The 22,512-nt window shown below is 46.8% G+C and overlaps 1 protein-coding gene across 5 annotated transcripts in view; it reads left to right on the top strand.

Annotated features, from left to right (window-relative positions):
• The window catches only part of STARD9 (StAR related lipid transfer domain containing 9), a 121,353-nt gene that overhangs the window by 91,501 nt on the left and 7,340 nt on the right, over positions 1-22,512 (top strand). For 4 of the 5 annotated variants that reach the window (XM_070502890.1, XM_014857294.3, XM_070502889.1 and 1 more), the window contains 4 exons: positions 463-10,668; positions 10,860-11,057; positions 11,450-11,633; positions 12,022-12,159. In XM_070502890.1, coding sequence (XP_070358991.1) covers positions 463-10,668; positions 10,860-11,057; positions 11,450-11,633; positions 12,022-12,159 — 10,726 coding nt within the window. Of the gene's footprint in view, positions 1-462; positions 10,669-10,859; positions 11,058-11,449; positions 11,634-12,021; positions 12,160-17,675; positions 17,763-22,512 lie in introns of those variants that run through there. The other variant, XM_070502894.1, reaches the window with a different exon arrangement.

Raw genomic sequence — 22,512 nt, 5'->3', positions numbered from 1 at the left:
GTACCCATAGAGCCTTTCTCTGACCCCCAAAACTACAAGGGACAGTGACACTGGCCTAGTTTGTAACCTCTTTCAATAGCAAACTAAGTGGGACTTTACATTCCTTCTGGCAACAGGAAGTAGGAACCTGTTACTTATCTTTCTTTTTCTTTCTTTCTTTCTTTCTTAGTGAGGAAGATTGGTCTGGAGCTAACATCTGTTGCCAATCTTCCTCTTTTTTTTTGTCTTTTCGCCCAAAAGCCCTAGTACATAGTTGTATATCCTAGTTATAAGTCATTCTAGTTCTTCTATGTGGGATGCTGCCACAGCATGGCCTTGATGAGCAGTGTGTAGGTCTGCACCCAGGATCCAAACCAGTGAACCCTGGGCTGCCAAAGCAGAGTGCGCGAACTTAACCACTTGGCCTTGGGGCCGGCCCCAGGACCCTTTACTTTTCTGAGATGGCTTTCCTTGTCTCCACAGTGTTTTCCTGAATTGGAATCCCTCCACCACGTTACCTCCTGTGCTTGACCCTACTGACCAAATACCAGAGAAAACCCCATCAGAAGAGTATTTGCCCCAAGCTGCTGCTTACCTTCCAAGGACAGGGTGTTTCAGCAAGAATGCCCTCCGTTCCTCAGGCGAGGGGCAGCTCTGCACAGCCAGGGGGGCCTTGGCCAGGAAGGGAGCCTCAGCTCCAGACACCTGCCTCACTGTGAGCTCTGAGTCTGCCAGCATCCAGGAAATGGAGAGAGGGCGTAAGCAGCCCCGTCGGATGGTGTCCCAGAGCTTAGCATCTCTGGGCCAGTCAGCTAACAAGCTAAAGCCAAAGGATGAGCCAGAGGCCCTCACCCCTTCCACCCAGACCAGGAGGGCTAAGGGACCAGCAGAGTCTGGCCACGCACCAGCAGAGTGGCGAAAAGAAGGGAACCTTAGGACCCACAAGCCTGCTAAGGGAGCCAGTTGCAGTTCCTCACATCCCCGTGGACCTAAACAAGCAGCTGGGCATGGAAAGCCAGCCAGGACTTTATGCGCAGAATCCAAACCACCTTCCCCAAACAGGGCATCAAAAAGGCAGCAGAGGGTGCTGGCAGCTAGGGTCAGAGACATTTCCAAAAAGTCCTCTTGTTTGCCTCATGGCAGCTGTATGAAGAGGCAACACAGTGCAGGGGGCCCAGACACGATGGCTTCACTCACAGATGCCAGCCCAGTAACGGATCATGCAAGAGAAAATGATGATTTATCTGACACAGATAGCAGTTACTCAGTGGATTCTCTCTCCCATGTCTATGCCAAAGCCCTAACGGAGCCACAGAAACCAGAGGACCCCCAGGGGAAGGAGCGGGATCTCCCAGAGCCAGAGAACTCCGAAAGCGATGACAGCCAAATATCTGAGGACTCGCTAGCTGAGAAGGAGTACCAGAGCCCACAAGACAGCCCAGGGGGCAGTTGTCTCACCAACAGCCAGGGCCATCCCAGGGCCAGAGCCAGAGCCTCTGTGAGGGGCTTCAGCACGTCCTCAGACGGTGGACTATTTGCCCAAACCCACAGGAGCTTTTCCCTGGATAGCCTAGTTGATGCTGAGGAAGAACTAGGGGGAGATCAAGAGGAACCCTTCTTCGGTTTAGCCGATGAGATGCCCACAGAGACTTTTTGGCACCTGCAGACCTCCAGTCTGCCTATAGTGGACCAGGAGGCAATGTGCAGGCTTGGTCCCATCACCTACAGAACAGGAGCCAGGCTGGATGCCATCCTGCCAACGAGCAGTTCATTTTACCTTGCTCTTCAGCCCCACTGTGAGCAGTCTGAGTCAGAGGTTGAGGCACAGTCCTCTGAACAGGCCAGCACTCTCCGAGGCATGCAGCTTTCGAGAGGGAGCCCTCTGTTGTCCATGGATTCCTGGTTTTCCTGTGACTCCAAGATCAATCCCAGCAGCCCTCCAGGAGTAGTGGGTTCTTTATGTCCAAGTCCTGATGTCCAAGAATTTCAGCGCTGTGGTTGGGAGAGGTCTGGGTACTGGCTAAATATGGAAGAATTAAAGCCAACAGGTGCAGAAACAGTCCTGCCCTGTAGCCCCAGGCTGCTTCAGGGCGGTGCAAGAGATGCAAACGCAGTCCCCGCCGTTGATATGTCCAGGCTCTCACACTGGGGCTCTCACAGGCTTCTCCAGCCAGGAGCTGATGGCACCTTTCAGGCCAGAGGTATCCCTGACATGGCCCAGCAGGGTCACTCTGAAGCATCTAGTGTGTCCAGCATGTTGGCTGCCTCTGCTGCCTCGTTCACTCATGTAGGCAGCACACCTGAGAAGGACTGGACTGCCCTTCAGCAGAAGTACCTCTTTGAACTGTCTCATCCTGTTTTGGAGGCTATAGGAGAGCCCAGGCCAGCTTTCTCCTCCCTCAAGGAGGACTCTGGTTCCCTGACCCAAGCTCCTATCAAAGGAGGAGATACTCTATTGCCAGTTGGTTCTGGTGTATCTAGCAGTCTGGATTTCAACAACTTTCCTATCCATCTATCCAAAATTAGGCGTTTGAGAGCAGAGAAAGAACAGGACAGTATGAGTCTCGAGTTAGAAGATACTTCAGATTTCTTCACAACTAGTGAGATAGAGGAGAGTAATAGTGGAACTTACTCAGCAGACGTAGAATCATTGACTTCTGGAACTACAAATGCACAGGTCTTTGCAGCAGAGAACAAGATAGCAAATTCCATGGTAGAAGCACGTGAAGTCAAACAGAACAACTTGGAAGAGTCCTCCTCTCAAGGTAGCAGGAAGCCTGGACTGATGACTTCCTCTGATGAATGTTCCCTCCCAAAGAATCCTTGTCACAGTAATGTCACCATAGCCACCAGAGAAGACCATTGGCCCCAAGGCTGCACTCCTCTCAGGAAGAATCGTGCAGGCCAGGAGGGGCAATTAACTCACAAGAGCCACCACCCTCTGCAGGAAGAGAAAGCAGACTACCAGGAGAGCTCCAAGGAAGTAGGCAGGAGACACACCAATCTTTCCTTTGCCTTTCCATCAGGGCCAGAGCTGTCCCTCCATTCTGCTCTCTGGAATCCATTCCCATCTTCCCTGCAGCCACCTCTCTTGGAAACATTCTATGTGACCAAAAGCCGGGATGTCCTGACAGAAACTGCCTTAGAGATCCCGGCTTGCAGAGAAGCGAGAGTGCCTTCCCCACCCCCCAGGGAAGCCTGGGGCTTTGGTTATGACCACCAAGTCCTCCAAAATGTTTATTTGAAGAATAATTTGCCAGTGTTGTTACAAAACCAGAATTCCAAGATTGCTTCATCTCAGCAGGTCACAACACAGAGGCCAATTGATCTGAACACCAAGGAAGTTAGCAGAGAAACAGGGAAATGCCTTGGAAATGTTAAAGAAGAAAGCCATAATTCGGATTACTTTTTTGTTGCCCAGAACAGACATTTTCTTCCATCTACCAGCACAAAAGTGGGTGAATTTGAAAGTCAAGTTGGAATTTTAAATAAACACAGTCTTCCAGCCCTCAAGGAGGGAGAAAAGGCCACTGTACAATCCTATTGCAATGTTTCCTCACACAGTTCTGGGTCTTGGAAGCCTCTCCTTGTTTGTGAATCTGAAGCAGGTGGGGAAGAAGAGCAGCATCAGAATGCAGTCCTAAGACAGACCCAGGCCTTTGGCACCAACAGACAGTTTCCTTCTGGGGCCAAGTCTGATTTCGTGTATAAAACCATCAATTTAGGCCTTGACAAGGACATGCTAGGGGAAACTGCTCTTTCTTTGAAGTCCAGATCAGTACATCATAGAGTCAGCAGCCCAGAGAAAATGACCCGGGATGAGAGTCCAACCCACAAGGAGGAAGGGAAGAATGAAACTGGGCTTCTTGGAAAAGATCTCCATCCCAAAGACAGCTCAGAAGAGGGTAAGCTTCCATGGACAGAGTTTACATATGAAAGATTCCAGTCGGTTGCATGCTCTCAGGAAAGAAACCCCAATGAATGCAAGGGCCCTGGACAGTCACAAGAAATGTTAAACACCAAAGAAGAACTTTCTGGAAAGAAACAGAATAAAAGAGTTAATAATGCTGATGAAATGGCTAGGCTAATTAGGAGTGTAATGCAGCTGGAAAATGGCATCTTGGAAATCGAATCCAAGCAGAATAAGCAGCTCTGTGTTTCCAGCACACTGGGAGTCAGTAAGGAGTTTGTGATCCAGGACCAGAAGGACCAGGAGATGGCTGACCATGAACCGGTGCCAATCAGGCACTTTTCCTTCAAGGATCAGCCATCTTCTCCAAAACAGACAGATGATGTTATCTTTAGGGATGGTGAAGATGGAGAAATGGGGGTTGATAGTAGCAGTGGGAAGGATCCCCAGGTACGGAAAATCACCCTGAGCCCCTTCCAGTCAAGGGAGTGTATACAAGATGTTAAATTTGTGAGAGAGCATACCCACCCAGCTGTATTAGACAGACCCACTAAGGATACTTGTGATTATTTAGGGACATGTACAGCTCACAGAGAGTCCACCAACACTTCTGTTAATCCAAGGAGAACGAAAGCATTGGCTAGAGCTCTGCCATTGCAGTCCAGGCCCAACAAGTCTTCTGAGAAGGAGGGTAAGTTGGTGAATGCATCAGCAAGCCCCAAAGGGGAGCCCTGTGGCTTGGGAAGTCTGGAGGAATTGGAGACCGTGAAAGGCTTTCAGGAAAGCCACGTTGCCAAGTGCGTAAGTAGTTCTAAGCAAGAGGAGCCAAAAGTTCAAGGCAGAGTTGACGAAATGGCTGTGCAAAGAGGAGGGAGCCTACAGGAAGAAAACAAAATGATCTCATTGATTCAGAAACTTCCTAGTCCAAGCCAGCATTGTATGGGCACATTTTTCAGCCAGGAGACTGGCCCACTGCTAAGCCAGCCAGGCTTCTCTAGGGCTCCTCATCAAGACCTGAGTAATACCTTGCCCTTGAATTCTCCAAGGCTGCCGAGAAGCTATCCTCTTGCATCTGATAGTATAGGCATCTCTTCAGTTGACTATGTGTTGGATCCCACAATGTTGAAAATGTCTGACTCTCCCTTGGTAACTGGAGCAGCGTGCCAGGACCAGAGTGGAGAGCCCAGAAGCCGCAGCCCTCAGGGAACTGTTGCAGGTGGCTCCTCCATAGTACACTCTGCTTGGTGTGGGTCTGCGATATCCATGGCCATGGGATCTCGTGGTCAATCCAGTGTACCAGAGAGCATTCCCCTGGGGGCAGAGGGCAGGCGATCAGCCAGCACCAGTCCCCAGGACCATGGAGAGAACCTCAGAAACACCTTGATGGGCTTGAGTACCAGGGTGGGCTCTGCTCCTGAAGATGAGGCAGCTGTACAAGGAGGAACAAATAGAGCCAGTTCCCTGAACAGGGTCTCTAGCCCACTTGAAGTGAGAGCCAGCTGCCTCTTAGAGGAGGGTAACGACCAAGGCAGGGAGGTGAGGCAGAAGGCAGAGGAGGTGGCCAAGGACCTCAGTCCTACCAGTGGTGCTTTCTCAGCCCCCGTGTCCCTGCCAACGGTGCCTCACTTGGAGCCCTCTGCCCCTACCTCCACGGGCCTGGCTATGTTGGAGGAGACCAGCCAGGCAAAGGCCCAGGGAAAGCAGCTTCATGACTTGGTGGTTGGGGACACAGTCCTTCCTTACTATGAGACTTTGTTAGAACCTGAATGTTCTTCAAGGGCCCCTGGCAGGCCTCAGTGTCAACAAATGGACCCATCAGTGTTAGACATGACCAGGAACGAGGGTGAAGTGCAGGGATTTCATGTGGCATCTCTTTCTGCTGAACCAGGACATCTGTTGACTGATGAGAGGAAAGTCCTTCAGGCCACACTCCTCTCTGCAGACAGCTTTCAACCTCTGACCAACACTGAAACTAATACAAGGCCATGCCATCCCTCACAGACTTCCTCCCATGCTGACCCAGTTCTGGGCGAAATCCACTGTACTGGAGAACTGAGACATTTCCTGGGAGCACGTGAACAGTTTCTGTGTCACTTTAGCTCTTCTGAAATCATAGAGAAAAAGAAAGAAGCAACCAGAACACCTTCCTCTGCTGATCCTTTGGGCTCAGACAGTCTTCCTCATTCAACAGCTGTAGAGGACGACAGGAGGGTAATACCAGAGAAAGTAGTGGCTGCCTTACCTTCTCAGGCCCTTTCTGATCATCCTGGAGTGATTCCACATGGGCAAAGCCAGTTAGCTCCACGGGAGACTGTAGAAGACGTGCCCCCTGGCAGTCAGGAGAGCAGCCTGGCGCACAAAGAACCTAGAACTCTAGACACCACATTTGGAGGAGATTCAGGTAACTTCTTACTGGCTGCACAGGGAGAGAAAAAAACCTATTTTGAAAGTCAGCTTGTGATCTGTGATGTTCAGAATTCTGCCAGTCTCCCAGGGCCTAAACAAGACCATGTCCAATGCCTTGAGGCTTCCACCAGCTTAGAAGGGAGAGCAAGTCCCAAACAAGGTCCTGTCCTGCCTGGAGCCCTGAGAAGGGGTGAACTGGAAGCTCCCTTGCAGCAATGTGTGGAGTGGAAGGGGAGTGTTGGCTCTGGGCAGCCAGAAGCCTGCAGGGCTGGCAGCGAACATCCCAGGCCACCTCCATTGCCAGATCAAAGACCTAGCCCAGATCCTGGAGGAGTTAGGGAGGAGGCCCCATGTAGATGCTCACAGGAAACCTTAGATTGTGTTGTCTTCTCAGGGAGCGTTGAAGGCAGCAGGACTGAGAGCCCATCTCGGGGGCAAGAAGACAGCAGAATTCTTCCTTGCCGACAACCTTGTGGTCCTCAACCCATTGCTTCTCATGCCTGTTTCTCCCCTTCTTCCACTTTACTGTGTTATAGAGATGGTGACCTGGGGAAAGGGACTTCCAAGGCTGCCCCACACACTCTCCACCCACCTCTACCTTCCATGGCCTGTGGAATGGATGAGAGAGGAGAGAGCAATCCCAGGGAAGCTGGAATGCTCTTGGCATGTGGCCTTGAACCCAAAGGCATTAATGTGGAATTTGGGGCAAGTGACAGCAGCACTCTGGAGCCTTCCACTAATGCTGCTGTCCTACCTCTGGCTCAAGGCTGCAGCTCCCCTGCTGCCCCTGAGGTGGGGACAAGTGCCCTCAGCCACACAGTTGCTGCTACAAGCTCAGGGTCAGTAGGGGATCCCAAGAAAAGGATTGCTGAGAAAGCCATAATGGAGCTTGAGGCTGCCCCCTTCCCTGCAGGCATGTACTCTGACCCGCTGAGGAAATTTCAGGACAGCCCTGTAGGTGGCCAGAATGCACAGGAGTCTCAAACCAAGCCAGAACCACCTGTAACAACTGGGAGATCACACACTCTGAATTTAAGTGAAGGGTTTGTTGAGAGTGAGTTGCTGGTGGAACCACAGCATGGCTGTTTAGAAAATGCTGTCAGATGTCTTCCAGAAAAGCCACAATTTTCCGCTGAGTCCAGGAATCACAGTGGTTTGGTTCCCCAAGCCAAGTTCACAGCAAAGTTAAAGCACATGTCCAGTCCCCAGGCTGACAGTCCCTGGGAGGAGGAACAACAGCAGGGATACCAGGCTTCAGGTGGTGGTGAAGAGCCTGCCCAGGGCAGGAGTCCCCCACGTTCCCATGAAGGTGGCTTGGATGGCTGTCAGATTAGAGATGCCAGCAGAGAGGAGGCGGCTGCGGCCAAGCCCAAGACGTTCTCATCAGGCTTCAGAGAATCAGCCACTGTCCCCTTGGGGCAGAGTGGAATAACACAGCCTGCAGCCCAGAGCTCAGGCCAGCCCCCTTCTGTCAGGGAGCAGCCGGCTGCCCCCCACAGGTGCTCACTCCCTCTGATTGCAGTCTTCTCTGGCCCCAAACACTCCAAGTCCTCCCCAAGACCACAGTTCTCTGTGGTCAGCTCTTCCCGGTCTCTTCAGGAGCTGAACTTGAGTGTGGAGCCTCCTTCCCCCACAGATGAGGATACAAAGGAGCCTAACAGATCGTGGAACACATGCCCCAGGGACTATTCTTCAGGAAAGTCGGCCGCAAGAACATCTCTGAAAATGGAGGGCTGTGATCAGAAAGCCTCGTCTAATGTGGACAACAGCACTGCTGATCACAGGCCCCTGCAACCTGCCACCCCTCCCTACCCAACGTCTGCAGCTGTTTCGTGTATGCCAACCCCCGATTTCAGGATCAGCTGGATGTCTGGTACTCTGGAACAGGCCCAGCAGGAAAAGCTCAAGAGACAAGGTGGCCAGGCCAGGCCAGAGAAGTGTCACTCCGAGGTGGATAAAGGACTGTTGCACTTTGGCTCCAGTGATGTCAATCCTTATGTCCTGCCCTGGTGGCCAGAGGGGCCTGCACACGTTGGCTGGAAACAGTATGTGTTTGGCAGTGCAGTCGATGTCTCCTGTAGCCAGACACCCCAGGGCCTGATACCATCAAACACAGCCCGGTGCTCCAGCATGGACAATGGCCTAGAAAACCGGAACTCCCCATTCCACTCCCACCTCAGCACCCATGCCAATGCCCGGGGCCTGTCGAGCACGCACAGCAGCATTGAAAATGCCCAAGGTTCACATGAGGCCTGGGAAGTATGGGGTTCCTCATCTGCCTTGGGGAACTCCCATGTCCTGACTGACCCTGAAGGAGCAGCCCCCGCTAAGGGTCCTGACCCGAGAGCCCAGTTCCCGGGTACCCTTGATGAAGCAGGCTGTCTGAGGAGTGAGCCCCCTTTGGCTGAAGGAAGTGCTGCAGGTCCAGTGGATGAGATTATGCTGCTGTATCCATCAGAGGTGGGCGGCCCCGTGGAGCAGTCCAGGATGAACACCTTGGAGCAGGGCACACAGACCCAAGGCTGCAGGCTCCATTGGAGCTACACCGACATCTCCTCTGCTCATTCAGAAGCCAGTGCAGTGCCGGTCTCTGATCTGTCCACTTGGGCTAGCATGCACAACCTGTCTCTCCACCTCGCGCAGCTCCTGCACAGTACCTCGGAGCTGCTGGGGAGTCTCTCCCAGCCAAGTGTGACTGAAAAGGAGCAGAATACCAAGAGGGAGACCCCAGATGAGGCACCCCAGGTCCTTATGATGGACACCTATACACAGACCACTGTGGATGAGGGGGTCCAGACTGACCTGGCCTCACCACCTCTGCGCCTCCAGGCCCCAGAGGCCAACCCTCAGGAGGTCAATGTGGTCCTTGAAGTGCTGGGCACAGATATCTCCACCACATCTCAAGAAAAGGGACATGTCCTAGGGACACTTCAGAAGAGAGAGGCAGAGGAAACAGCATGGAAGACGGCAGGGCCCCCAGATCCTCAGGCAGAAAGCCCCGACTGCAGGCCCCAGAGCCCCCCAGGACCCTCATCCCACTTGAGGTTTCAGAAGGCCTCCTCTGGACAGAACCTCCCTTCCGTGAGCCCCCAGGCTTCCCCTGATGTCTCCCTGCCTCCCAGCTCCCAGCCAGAGGAACCGTCCTGCTTGGCTGTGAGCAGCCCCAACCTCAGCATCTCTCACTCCCCAGGGCCCTGCCCCAGTGCTGTGGAATCTGTCGGGGAGCCTAGGGTTCAGAAGGAGCTGGGTCCCATGAATGCCTTGTTGGTGGACAGGGCCTCTTCCCCAATTCTCACACTTAGTGCCAGCACCCATGGCTTGGGGCTGTCCCCAGCCTCTTCGTCTCTTTCAGCCCCCTCAGCTCACCCTCTTGAAGACCAGCAAAAGCTTGTCTCCAGCCTAGACCTTCCCCTTGATGCCCCCAGGCCTCCAATGGATAATTATTCTCAAACCACTGATGAGTCAGGTGGCTCCCAGAGAGTGGGGGCTTTGTGTGGAGAAGACAGAAGTCCCTTAGAAAGGAGCAGTGGCAGGTCCTTTTTTGAGATGAGCTCCCCCGGCAGCCCACAGCAGAGCCCGAAACTCCAAGTTCATTTCTTAGAGCAGCCCCCTCAACAGCTTCAGCCCAGGACCACCACCTGGGTCCAAAGCAGACTGCCGCCTCCACCACTGAGGAGCAGGAGCCAGAGGCTGGCCGATGGCTTTGTGCCTGAGGACATGGCTTCCCTGGAGTGTGGCCCACTGAGCAGTAGGGGGCTGAGTCAAGGCCAGAGCAAGACAGAAAATGGGAGTGAGAGTTCATCATCGCTAATGGAGCCACAAGCCACTCTGGACATTTTCTCTTCGCGGGCAGGCCTCCCACACCTTAGCCCCTGTCATGTCTTTAAGTTAACTGATACCACAGGGCTCCAGGGTTCCACCTTGGGCCCGACTGAGGCCTACCACCCTGAGGGGCTGCTGCACCCCAGGTCCCAGATGCACATGGCCCCTGAGCCCCAGCATCACAGCCTGAAGGACCTCCCAATGCACAACAAATTTAGTAATTGGTGTGGGGTTCAGGATGGCTCTCCTGGGGGGCTAGGTATGATGGAGTTGCTGGGGACCAGATGTGACCTCAGCTCTGAAGAGCAAGCACAGAGGCCCCCACAGCCTCCTAACGACCAGATTCAGGATCCTGAGTGGTCCCGGAAGGAACAAATTCCCCTGCAAGTTGGGGCCCAGAACCTCTCACTCAGCGTGGAGCTCACGGAAGCGAAACTGCACCGCGGCTTTGGGGAGACTGATGCCCTGCTGCGGGTGCTGCAGAGTGGGACCGGGGAGGCACTCACGGCCGATGAGCCTGTGCTGTCCACCTGGGAGGAGCTCTATGCCCGGTAAGGGCCTCTGGCCTGGAGTGGGAGGGCAAGGGATGGGGTGAAAGGAAAGAGAACCAGAGAAGGCTAAGAGCTGACTCTTACCTCTCCCCTTGCTCAGCTCTGGGATCTTCCAGGGGTCAGAAATAGGTCTTAAGATGGAGAAGGGCATTCAGGGCCAGCTTCAGTAAATCAAGCACATTTTGTCTCAGGCAAAAACAAACCATTGAGACTCTCCGGAGAGAGCGGGCTGAGCGACTTCAGAACTTCCGCCGGACACGAAGCCTCAGCCCCCAGAAACAACTGAGCCTCCTGCCTAACAGAGATCTGCCCAGCCGGGACCTTGACTTACCCAGTAGGCATCGAGAATACCTGCAGCAACTGAGGAAGGATGTTGTGGAGACCACCAGGTATCTGCAGGGAGCAGGTTCCGTGTGGGTGAGAGGTTGGGAACAGGGCCTGGATTTTAGCATCCTGGAGAGTGGAGGCTGCAGCTTCCTTTGACAGGAGCAATTCCAAGAGTGGGTCCTACATGCCTGTGGAGAAGTGGAGGCAGCTGTGAGAGACTGGGGCAAAAGGAAAGAAGAGGATCGGAGGGAGGGCAGAGGAAAGTTATGGGAAAGGATAGACAGGATGGCTGTGACATGTAGGTAAAGCTGCAGGCCTGAGCCTCAGAATGGGATGTAAAACCAAACTTTAAGACCCTGTGGGCAAAGAGAGGATGGGTCCTTCAAGAGGTGGTGTTGAGTGGGCCTGTCCACCATGTTAGAAGGTATCTCTCCACCCATGTGGTCTTCCCCAGGAGTCCAGGGTCGGCATCGAGGTCTGCTCACCCACCCTCTGACATAGAGCTGATGCTACGAGAATATCAGCGGGTCCGTGAGGCGTCCAAGGTGGAGATTGCCCAGGCCCGGGCCCGACTGCAGGAGCAGACTGAACAGGAGAAGCTGAGAATCCACCAGCAGATCATCTCCCAGCTGCTGAGGGTGTGGAGTGGGGCGAGCCTTTGATTTCAGAGTAGATCTGGAGCCTGGGGCAGACCTCAGACTGGGTCACCCTCCACCGGGGCTGCCTCTTGAGTCTTGGGACATAGCGTTTGGAGGAGGGCTTTGGACCCCTGGGGCCAGCTCAGAGCTGTGCTCACTCTCTCTCTCCATGTCATCCTCATCAGACTGGCTCCTGTCCTCAGGTCAAAGTCTGGGAGGAGGCGGCTTTGGTATATAGTTGGGGTGGGAGTGGGGAGGTGTAAGGGTATAAAGCTGAGGTGGGAGGTGATGGGAGCTGGAGAGGGGAGAAGAGTGTTTTTGGGGGTGGTGGGGGCATGGATAGTAAGGATGTACCAGAAGCTGGTTGATAGTCATCTGTCCTTCCCAGGAAGAGGAAAAGCTACATACCCTGGCCACCTCCAGCTCCCTGTGCACCAGCTCCAATGGAAGCCTCTCCTCCGGTGTCACCTCTGGTTACAATAGCAGCCCAGCCTTTCCAGGCCAGCTCCAGTCCCCAGACAGTGTGGTGAGTAAGCAGATGCTAGGCCTGAACTGGGGGCCAGGACGGCTGAGGCATGAGTTTGGGCAGAAAGTTCAGCCTTCTGGAGGGCAGTGCCGACATGAGCCCTTCTCGTGTGATGGCCTCGGGTCTTCCCTCTGGTTGTCACCCTCTCCCTGTTTATTCACTCATTCAACAAGTGTTTGTTTTATAGACACTATTTTAGGCACTGGGGATACAGCAGTGAGCAAAACTGTTCTTGTCCTTAAACTGACTACTAGAGGGATAAATATTAAACAGCTTATTTTATGATTATTTCATTATTATTGCAGTTAAGTTCTATTGCATAAAGCAGGGGGCCTGACCTAGTCTGGAAGGTGAGTAAAGATGGTCTGAAGAGAGTGTGTTTAAGCTGAGACTGGAAAGGTGAGAGCTAGGTAGAGCTGCTGCTGGTGGTGTTGGGAGAGATGGAGGGCGGGAGAGCAGCCTTCCAGGCGGAGGGCCCAGCAAGTGAGGCTCTGAGGGAGGAAGAGTTTGAGGAACTAAAAGAAGGCTAATGTGGCTGGACGGTAAAGAGTGAGATGGAAGAATGGCGTGAGAAAGGACTAGAAAAGGCAACATCCTGTAGATGCTATTGAGAATTCTGGCCCCTTTCTAATCCATCTGATCATGTTACTTCCCAAAAGCTGCTGGAAAGCTTTGATGCAGGGGAGCAGAACGATGAGACTGCAAGAGAGGGGGCAGGTGGACCTGTCAATGAGCAAGCCCAGGGAGAGATGGTGCTTGCTTGGTTTAGGGCACTGCCAGTAAAGGTGGACAGATCCACATCTTCACATGCAGTGAAGAGAGAGCATCCACGGGGCTCAGGGACTGGTTGGATGTTGGAGGAAGGGAGAGGGACAAGTTGAGAAGAACACACACTTTTGAGCACCTGGAGGGATGCTTCTGTCAACAGCGGCAGGAGCCCTGCAGGAGGACAGGTTTTGTGGGGAAGATCAGGAGTCTAGTTTTGTATTTACTGCGTTGAAAGTGCCTGTGAGAAATGCAGGGGAGGAGTTGGAAATCAGGCAGTTGGAATACAGATCTGGAGCTCAGAGGTCAGATCTGGCCTGGGATATAAAATTTGAAATTCACTTTATAAGTCAAACTTCACATAGTAAAAAGAAAAAAAAAAGGGTCCAGCCCGGTGGCGCAGTGGTTAAGTTCGCATGTTCCACTTCTCGGCGGCCTGGGGTTCGCCGGTTCAGGTCCCAGGTGCGGACATGACACCGCTTGGCAAAAGCCATGCTGTGGTAGGCGTCCCACGTATAAAGTAGAGGAAGATGGGCACAGATGTTAGCTCTTCCTCAGCAAAAAGAGGAGGATTGGCAGTGGTTAGCTCAGAGCTAATCTTCCTCAAAGAAAAAAAAAGTATTCAAACAGTAGCAAAGGACATACAGTATCAAGTGCATCTTCCAGTCTCCTGTTTGTCCTCCTCAGAAGCAATCGTCGGTCCCATTTTGGTGTATATTTCCAGAGACAATCTGTGCATCTATACGAATATATCTTTTTGTAAAGCAGTGAATGGAAACATGCTGTACCCACTTTGTCCCTTTGCTTTTTTTCCTTAAAAATATTTTTTGGATATCATTGCATGTCAGTAAATCTAGTGCTGACTCATTCTTTTTAACAGTTGAATAGTGTTTCTTTTTTCTCTTTTGTTGCGTGTTTTTAAATGTGATGTTTTAGATAGATATATGTTCATGTGGTAGAAAAGGCAAAAATATACACATATATAAAGGCATATGGGGAAGTACCCATCCCTCTCCCCATCTACCTAGTCCTTCTCGCTCACCCCACCCAAGGAAACAGTGGTGGTTTGAGGGGAATCCTCCTAGAGTGTCCTTATGTATACATGATAAAACGTATTAGGCCACTGTTACGAACTTTGCAGTTTTTTTCACTCAGTATATCTTAGAGCTCTTTCTATGTGAGAATGTAGAGAACTTTCTCTCCTTTTTTTCTATTGTTGGCACAGCCTTCCGTTGTAGAGATGCACTGTAATTTATGTAACCAGTCCCCCACCTTAGGTTTTCAATCTTTTATTGTTATAAACAATGCTGCAGTGAATAACTTGGTGCATGTGTCATTTCATACATGTGCAAATATATCTGTGGAATAAATTCCCAAGAGTGGACTTGTACAAAGAGTATATGCATTTGAAATTTTGATAGATATTGACAAATTTTCCCTCACAGATGTACGAATTTATCCTCCCACCAGCAATAGGTGAGACTCCGCCTTCCCCCACGCTCTCACCGACAGTAGCACATGTGTGGACATTTGCTCAGCCATCTGTTCATATCCTTTGCTCATTTCTCTATTTTTTTCTTACCAGTTTCCAGGAGTTCTTTGCCTGATATGAATTACAAATATTTTTTCCCCAGTTCTTCATTCTCTTTTTTTTTTTATTTATTGAGGATTTAGTTTTGTTTTGTTTTTTTGTCTTTTTTTTTAAGGATTGGCACCTGGGCTAACAACTGTTGCCAATCTTTTTTTTTTTTTTTTTTCTGCTTTATCTCCCCACCCCCTGCCCCGTACACAGTTGTATATCTTAGTTGCCGGTCCTTCTAGTTGTGGGATATGGGACGCTGCCTCAACGTGGCCTGACGAGCGGTGCCATGTCCGCACCCAGGATCCGAACCCTGGGCCGCCACAGCGGAGCGAGCGAACTTAACCACTCAGCCATGGAGCCGGCCCCTCTTCATTCTCTTTTGACTTTGCTTATTTCTTTGGATCCATTCAGAAAGTTTTATTTATTTATCAGTTTTACTTTTATAGTATCTATGTTTTGAATCATAATTAGAAGCACATTCTCCATTCCAAAGTTAGAAGGAATTTCTCCTGTGGTTTCTTCTAGAACTTGTATGTTTTATTTTTCACATTTAAATCTTTGATCCATTTGGAATATAGATATAGTATCAGATGTAGATCCAGCTTTATTCTTTCCAGATGGTTATCCAGTTGTCCCTACAAGGCTTGTTAGATGTTCATCCAGACAGCTCATCTTTGCCTCACCAGTTTAAGACATCAGCTTTTCTTGTAATGTCTTATAATGTATTCTACTACCCATTGCTTTTCTTTTTCTGAGCTTTTCCAGAGTATTCTTTATTTTTTATATGAAATTTAGGATGAGCTTATCTAGTTCAATTATAAAAAACTTCTTAGTATTTTAATGGGATCATGTTAAATATATAAATCAACTTAGGGAGAAATCACATCTTATGCTGTGGAATTTCCTAACCAAGAATGTGGTAGGTTCAAACCTTCTTTTTATATTTTTAACATTTCCTTCACATGTCTCTCAAATTTTTTGTCAGATTTATTCTTAAGTGTTTTATCTTTTTTGTTTCTGTTGTAAATAGGTTTTCTCTTCCTTTATATCTTCTATTTGGTTGTTATTCTGTATGTATGAAAGCTATTGATTGCGGTGTATTAATTTTCTATCCATATTGTTTTTGGTTGATTTTCTAGATCTGCACTTACAGAGTAGCCACTAACACAGGTAGCTATCTTAATTTAAATTTAAATTTAAAATAAATTAAAATTTTTGTTCTTAAGTTGCACTAGCCACATTTCACATGCTCAATAACCACGTTTGGCTAGTGGCTACCGTATTGTATAGCCTGCTCTAGATTTTTTCAGGTATACAACCACATCATCTGCACATAATGATCATTTTACCATTTCCTTTCTAATTTTTGTACCACTGTTTTCTTCCTCTTTTCTAATTGAATTATCTAGTATCCCAGCATAAATAAAATAATAATGATGAGAGTGAGCACACTTGTTTTATTCCAGGCTTTAGTGGGAATGCTTCTAGTGTTTCCCCATTTAAGCTGGACGCTAGCTTTTGAGCTGAGATAGATACATTTTGCAGTACTAAGGAACTATCCATCTATTCCTGTTTTATAGAGTATTCTTTTTTTCCAAAGATTTGCACATGAGCTAATATCTGTTTCCAATCTTCCTTTCTTTTTTACCTTCTTCCTCTCCCCAAAGACCCCCAGTACACAGTTGTATGTTCTAGTTGTGAGTGCCTCTGGTTGTGCTGTGTGGGACGCTGCCTCAGCATGGCTTGATGAGAGGTCCCTGTCTGCGCCCAGGATCTGAACTGGCGAGACCCTGGGCCGCTGAAGCAGAGTGTACAAACTTAACCACTCAGACACAGGGCCAGCCCCCTATAGAGTATTCTCATCCAGAATGATTATTTCAGAGTCTTTGGAGATGATCATTTGATTGATTGATTGATTTGGGGGGTAATATTGAATCATTCTTGCATTCCTGGAATCAATGCTATAATACATTATATACTTATGCATATGATATATTGTTATTTTTAATGTACTGTCAGAGTCTATTTGCTAATATTCTATTCAGGATTTTGCATCAATATTTATAAGTTTTTTTCTGTAGTTTCTGTTTTTGCAGTATATTTCAGGGTTTTTTTTAACCAATGTTATACTCCTCTTATACAAAAAAAAAGATGGAAGTTTTCTTTCTTTTTCAATGTTCAGGAATAGTTACAAAAGTAATGGAAACTTTATACCTATTAAATTGTCAAAAATTAGAAAGCCAGATGATGCCAGAGGTTGGCAGGACTTTGGGGATATAGGAACCCTTATAGGTTCTTATGACCCAGTAATGCTTGCAGAGTTTATGAGGGAACATGTATGAAATTGTTTATTATAAAGCATTATTTGAAGTGGCAAAGAGTTGGAAGCCATCACTGAGAGAATGGATCAGTAAAATGTGGTACATGTACACTTGGAATACTATGGAAGAGTCAGAATCAACAGATTAGATAAACACCTGGGCAAAGTATTGAATGAAAACCCTATGAAACAGAGCGAGGTTTAACACATGACTATTTGTATGCATTAAAACTATATATACACAAAATTCTCTTTGCAAGAACATATGCAAACAAAAAGATACACCCTAAACTTGTCAGAATGATATGAGGTGGTGGGAAAGGGAAATGGGGATGAAAGGTTAAAACATTTTTAGAATTATCTAATCTTCTAAAATTTGGTGTAATTATCCTTTAAAACTTTCAAGGCGTGGTGTTTGGGGAGATTAGTTCTTTGAAAAGTTTCTTCTATGGAAAGTGGTCTTTGAGATCAGGGTTTGGCAGACTATGGCCCTTTGATCAGATCTGGCCCACTGCCTGTTTTTGTAAATAAAGTTTTACCGGAGTATAACCTCACCCACTCGTTTCTGTGTTGTCTGTGGTTGCTTTTATGCTGCAGTGGCACAGGTAAGTAGTTGCAAGTATTCAAATGGTCCGCAAAGCCTTGAATACTTACTATCTATCCCTTTACAGGAAAAGTTTGCTAACCCCTGGTTTAGATTTTCCATCTCTCCTGGAGTCCATTTTGACTCTAATTTAATTTCTACTTTTTAAAAAAATTAATTCGTTTTTCCTGTGATAATTTCTTAGTCTGTCCTTGTCTCATGGTCAGTAATTTTACAGAACGTTTGCTATTTTTTCTCATAATTAGATTATGGTGATGCATTTTTGGCAAGAATACCACAGAAACGATGTGCCCTTCTCAGTTGGGATTGCCAGGTAAAGCAAAGAAGAATACAGAATGCCAGTTAAGTTAGAATTTCAGGGGCCAGTCCTGTGGCCGAGTGGTTGAGTTCGCGCGCTCCACTTCGGCAGCCCAGGGTTTCACTGGTTCAAATCCTGGGCGTGGACATGGCACCGCTCATCAGGCCATGCTGAGGCAGCGTCCCACATGCCACAACCAGAAGGACCCACAACTAGAATATATAACTATGTACTGGGGGCTTTGGGGAGAAGAAGAAGAAGAAGGGGAAAAAAAAAAAGAAGATTGGCAGGAAATGTTAGCTCAGGTGCCAATCTTTAAAAAGAAAAGAATTTCAGAGAAACAAAAACTAGTGTTGTAGCATAAAAGTATGTCCCATGCAATGCCTTATCCTCAATACATTATAGCAGAGGGTGGATGATGTCAGTATATCATATTAGTGATGTTAATCTTGAAGTTATGGTGGTGTCTGGGATCTATCTACTGAAAGTTACTATTTTCCCCTCAAGAGATACTTTGAGACTATGCAAATATTCTATTTTCCTCAAACTTTCACCCACTTATTTGAGCATCCATTGTTGTATCTTGCCTGAAAAAATTATTACTGTGGTGTTTTAATGGCAATTTTGTATTTCTCTCATTTCTTATACATTTATTAATTGGAATTTTTCTGTAAGGAAGTGTTATCCCTTCTCTCCCTATTTAATTTATTCAATTATTTATTTTATTCAGCTTGGACTTGTAAATATTTCATTCTATGACTTGTAAACTGGTACCATCATTATTAATTTCATTGCTTGGATTATTCAAGATTTCCTTATTTGGAGTTCTTTCAGATTGGGCCCTAGGCCTTTTTAACATGCCCATCCTTTTTTTGAGCACTTCTCTATTTTAGCTCATTTATTCAAATTATAGAGGGTTTTGTTTTGTTTTTTGAGGAAGATTAGCCCTGAGCTAACATCTGCTGCCAATCCTCCTCTTTTTGCAGAGGAAGACTGGCCCTGAGCTAACATCCGTGCCCATCTTCCTCTACTTTTTTTTTTCCCCTGCTTTTTCTCCCCAAATCCCCCCAGTACACAGTTGTATATTTTTTTTAGTTGTGGGTCCTTCTAGTTGTGGCATGTGGGACGCTGCCTCAGCTTGGCCTGATGAGCGATGCCATATCCACACCCAGGATCCGAACCGGCAAAACCCTGGGCCACTGAAGCAGAGTGTGCGAACTTAACCACTTGGCCACAGGGCCGGCTGCATCTTCCTCTGCTTTATATGTGGGACACCTGCTACAGCACCGCTTGACAAGTCGTGCCTAGGTCCACACCCAGGATCCAAACCAATGAACCCTGGGCTGCCAAAGTGGAACGTGCCAACTTAACCATTGCACCACCAGGCCAGCCCCCATTTATTTTTTGTTATAATTAATTGGCTTTTAATATATTCACAGTTATGTATCCATCACCACGATCAATTTTAGAACAGTTTCATTACCTGAAAAAAAAACAACCCATGCCCATTAATCATCACTCCCCACCATCCCCAGCCTACTCTCTATCTCTATGCATTTGCCTATTCTGGACATTTCATAGAAATGGAATCATACAATATGTGGTCCTTTGTCACTGGCTTCTTTCACTTAGCATAATGTTTCCAGGGTTGTTTTAATTTCCTAGGGTTGCCACAACAAATTGCCATAAACAGGGTGGCTTAAAACAACAAATTTATTCTCTCGTAGTTCTTGAGGCTAGAAGTCTGAAATCATGGTGTCTGTAAGGCCTTGCTCCCTTTGAAAACTCTGGTGGGAGAGTCTGTTCCACGCCTCTCTCCGAGCCTTCTGGTGGTTGTGGGCAATCCTTGGCATTCCTTGGCTTGCAACTGCATCACTCTGACCTCTGCTTCTGGTGTCATGTGGCATTCTCCCTGTGTCTCTGTCCCTGTGTTTTCTCATGGCCTTCTTTTAAGGACACCAGTCATTGGATGTAGGGCCCACTCTAATCCAGTGTGACCTCATCACAACTTGATCACATCTGCAAAGACTCTTGTGCAAATAAAGTTATGCTTATAGATGCCAGGGGTTAGGACTTCACTATATCTTTTTTGGAGGACAGTAATTCAACCTGCAGCACGGGTTCATCCACGCTATAACATGTATCAGAACTTCATTCCTGGGGCCAGCCCGGTGGCGCAGTGGTTAAGTGTGCACGTTCTGCTTCAGCGGCCCAGGCTTCGCCAGTTCAGACCCCGGGTGCGGACATGGCACCGCTTGGCAAGCCATGCTGTGGTAGGTGTCCCACGTTTATAAGTAGAGGAAGATGGGCATGGATGTTAGCTCAGGGCCAGTCTCCCTCGGCAAAAAGAGGGAGATTGGCAGCAGTTAGCTCAGGGCTGATCTTCCTCAAAAAAAAAAAACTTCATTCCTTTTTATGGCCGTAAGTATCACATTGTATGAATAAATCATTTCATTTTATTCATCTGTTCATCAGTTGGTGGACATTTAGGTTGTTTCTACTTTTTGCCTATTATGAATAATGCTGCTATGAACATTCATGTACAAGTTTTTGTGTGGACATTTGTTTTCATTTCTCAACCTATGAATTGGATTGATGGATCATAGGGTAACTCTGTGTTTCATTGCTTGAAGAACTGCCAGACTGTTTTTCAAAGTGGCTGCACTGTCCTACAGTTCCACCAGCAGTGTATTTCTACACATCCTGGCCAACACTTGTTATTACCTGTCTTTTTTATTATAGTCATCCCAGTGGATGTGAAGTAGAACCTCATCGTAGTTTTGATTTGCATTGTCCTGATGGTTAATGGCGTTGAGAATTTTTTCATGTACTTATTAGCCATTTGTAAATTTTCTTTGGAGAAAGGTCTATTCAGATCTTTTGTCCATTTTCTAATTGGGTTATTTGTCTTTTTATTATTATGTTTGAGTTCTTTATATATTCTAGTACAAGTCCCCTATTAGTTATGTGATTTATAAAAATTTTCTTCCATTCTTTGTCTTTTCACTTTTTTGGTGGTGTCTCTTGAAGCACAAAAGTTTCTAATTTTGAGGATGTCCAGTTTATCTAATTTCTCTTTTGTTGCTTGTGATTTTGGTTTCATATCTAAGAAATGATTGCCTAGTCCAAGGTCACAAAGATTATGCCTATATTTCCTTCTAATAGTTGAGTTAGTTTTAGTTCCTACATTTAGGTCCTTGATCTGTTTTGAATCAATTTTTGACTATTGTGAGAATTAGGGGTTGAATTTTTTTCTTTTGCGGTTGTCCCAGCACCATTTGTTCAATTATTCTTTTCTCCCATTGAATTGTCTTGGCAAGACCCTTGTTGAAGATTAAGTAACCCTAGATGTATGGATTTATTTCTGGACTCTTAATTCTGTTCCATTGAATTATATGTCTTTCTTTATGCCAAAACCACACTGTCTTGATTACTGTTTAGGTTTGTAGTAGATTTTGAAATCAGGAAGTGTGTGTCCTCCAGCTTTATTCTTTTTCAAGATGTTTTGGCTATTCTGGGTCCTTTGAATTTCCATATGAATTTTAGGATCATCTTGTCAATTTCTGCAAAGGAGTCAGCTGGAATTTTGATTGGGATTGCATTGGACCTGTAGATCAATTTGGGGAGTATTGCCATCTTAACAATATTAAGAGTTTGAATCCATGAACATAGGATATCTTTCCATTTATTCAGGTCTTTTATTTTCAACAATGTTTTTTCAACAATGTAGTTTTCAGAGTGTAAGTTTTTCATTTATTTTGTTAAATTTATTCTTAAATATTTTATTACTTTTGACAATATTATAAATGGACTTGTTTTCTTTATTTCATTTTTGGTTTGCTCATTGGTACTAAACAGAAATACAATTGATTTTTGTATATTGATTTTGTCTCCTGTACCCTTGTTGAACTCATTTATTAGTTCTAATAGTTTTTAGTAGATTCCTTGGGATATTCTATAAACAAGATCATATAATCAGCCTTTGTTGTTGTTGTTTTCTTGTCTAATTGCCCTAGCTATAATCTCCAGTACAATGTTAAATAGAAGTGGTGAGAACAGACATCCTTCTCTTGGTACTGATCACAGGAGAAGACCATCCAGCCTTTTACCATTAAGTATGTTAGCTGTGGGTTTTTCGTAGATCATCTTTATCAGGTTGAGGAAATTTCCTTCTAGTCCTAGCTTATTGAGTGTTTTTATCATGAAAAGGTGTTGGAGTTAGTCAAATACTTTTTATGCATCTATTGAGATGATCATGTGGGTGTTTCCCTTTATTCTCTTAATATGGTGTATCACACATTGATCACATTGATGTTTGTATGTTGAACCATCCTTGTATTCCTGGGATAAATTCCACTTGATAGTGGTGTATAATCCTCATTATGTGCTGCTAGATTCAGCCTACTAGTATTTTGTTGAGGATTTTTGTGTCTATATGCATAAGGGATATTGGTCTCTAGTTTACTTATGATGTCTTTGGTTTTTATATCAGGGTAATCTGGCCTCATAGAAGTTGGGAAGTGTTCACTTCTTTTCTATTTTTGATAGAACTGTGAAGGACTGGTGTTAATTCTTTAAACGTTTGGTAGATTTCACTAATAAAGCTATCTCATCTAGAAATTTTATTTGTGGGAATTTTTTTTTTGTTATTAATTCAATATCTTAAATGTCTATTCAGATTTTCTATATCTTCAAGTCAGTTTCGGTAGTTTGTGTCTTTCTAGGAATTTGTCTGTTTCACCCAAACTATCTAATTTGTTGGCATATAGTTGTTCATAGTATTA

This window comes from Equus asinus, chromosome 2 (genome assembly GCF_041296235.1).
Source record: "Equus asinus isolate D_3611 breed Donkey chromosome 2, EquAss-T2T_v2, whole genome shotgun sequence".
Classification (NCBI taxonomy): domain Eukaryota; kingdom Metazoa; phylum Chordata; class Mammalia; order Perissodactyla; family Equidae; genus Equus; species Equus asinus.
The sequence above is the reverse complement of the archived record's forward strand: the minus strand, read 5'-3'. Positions and strand labels throughout refer to the sequence as shown.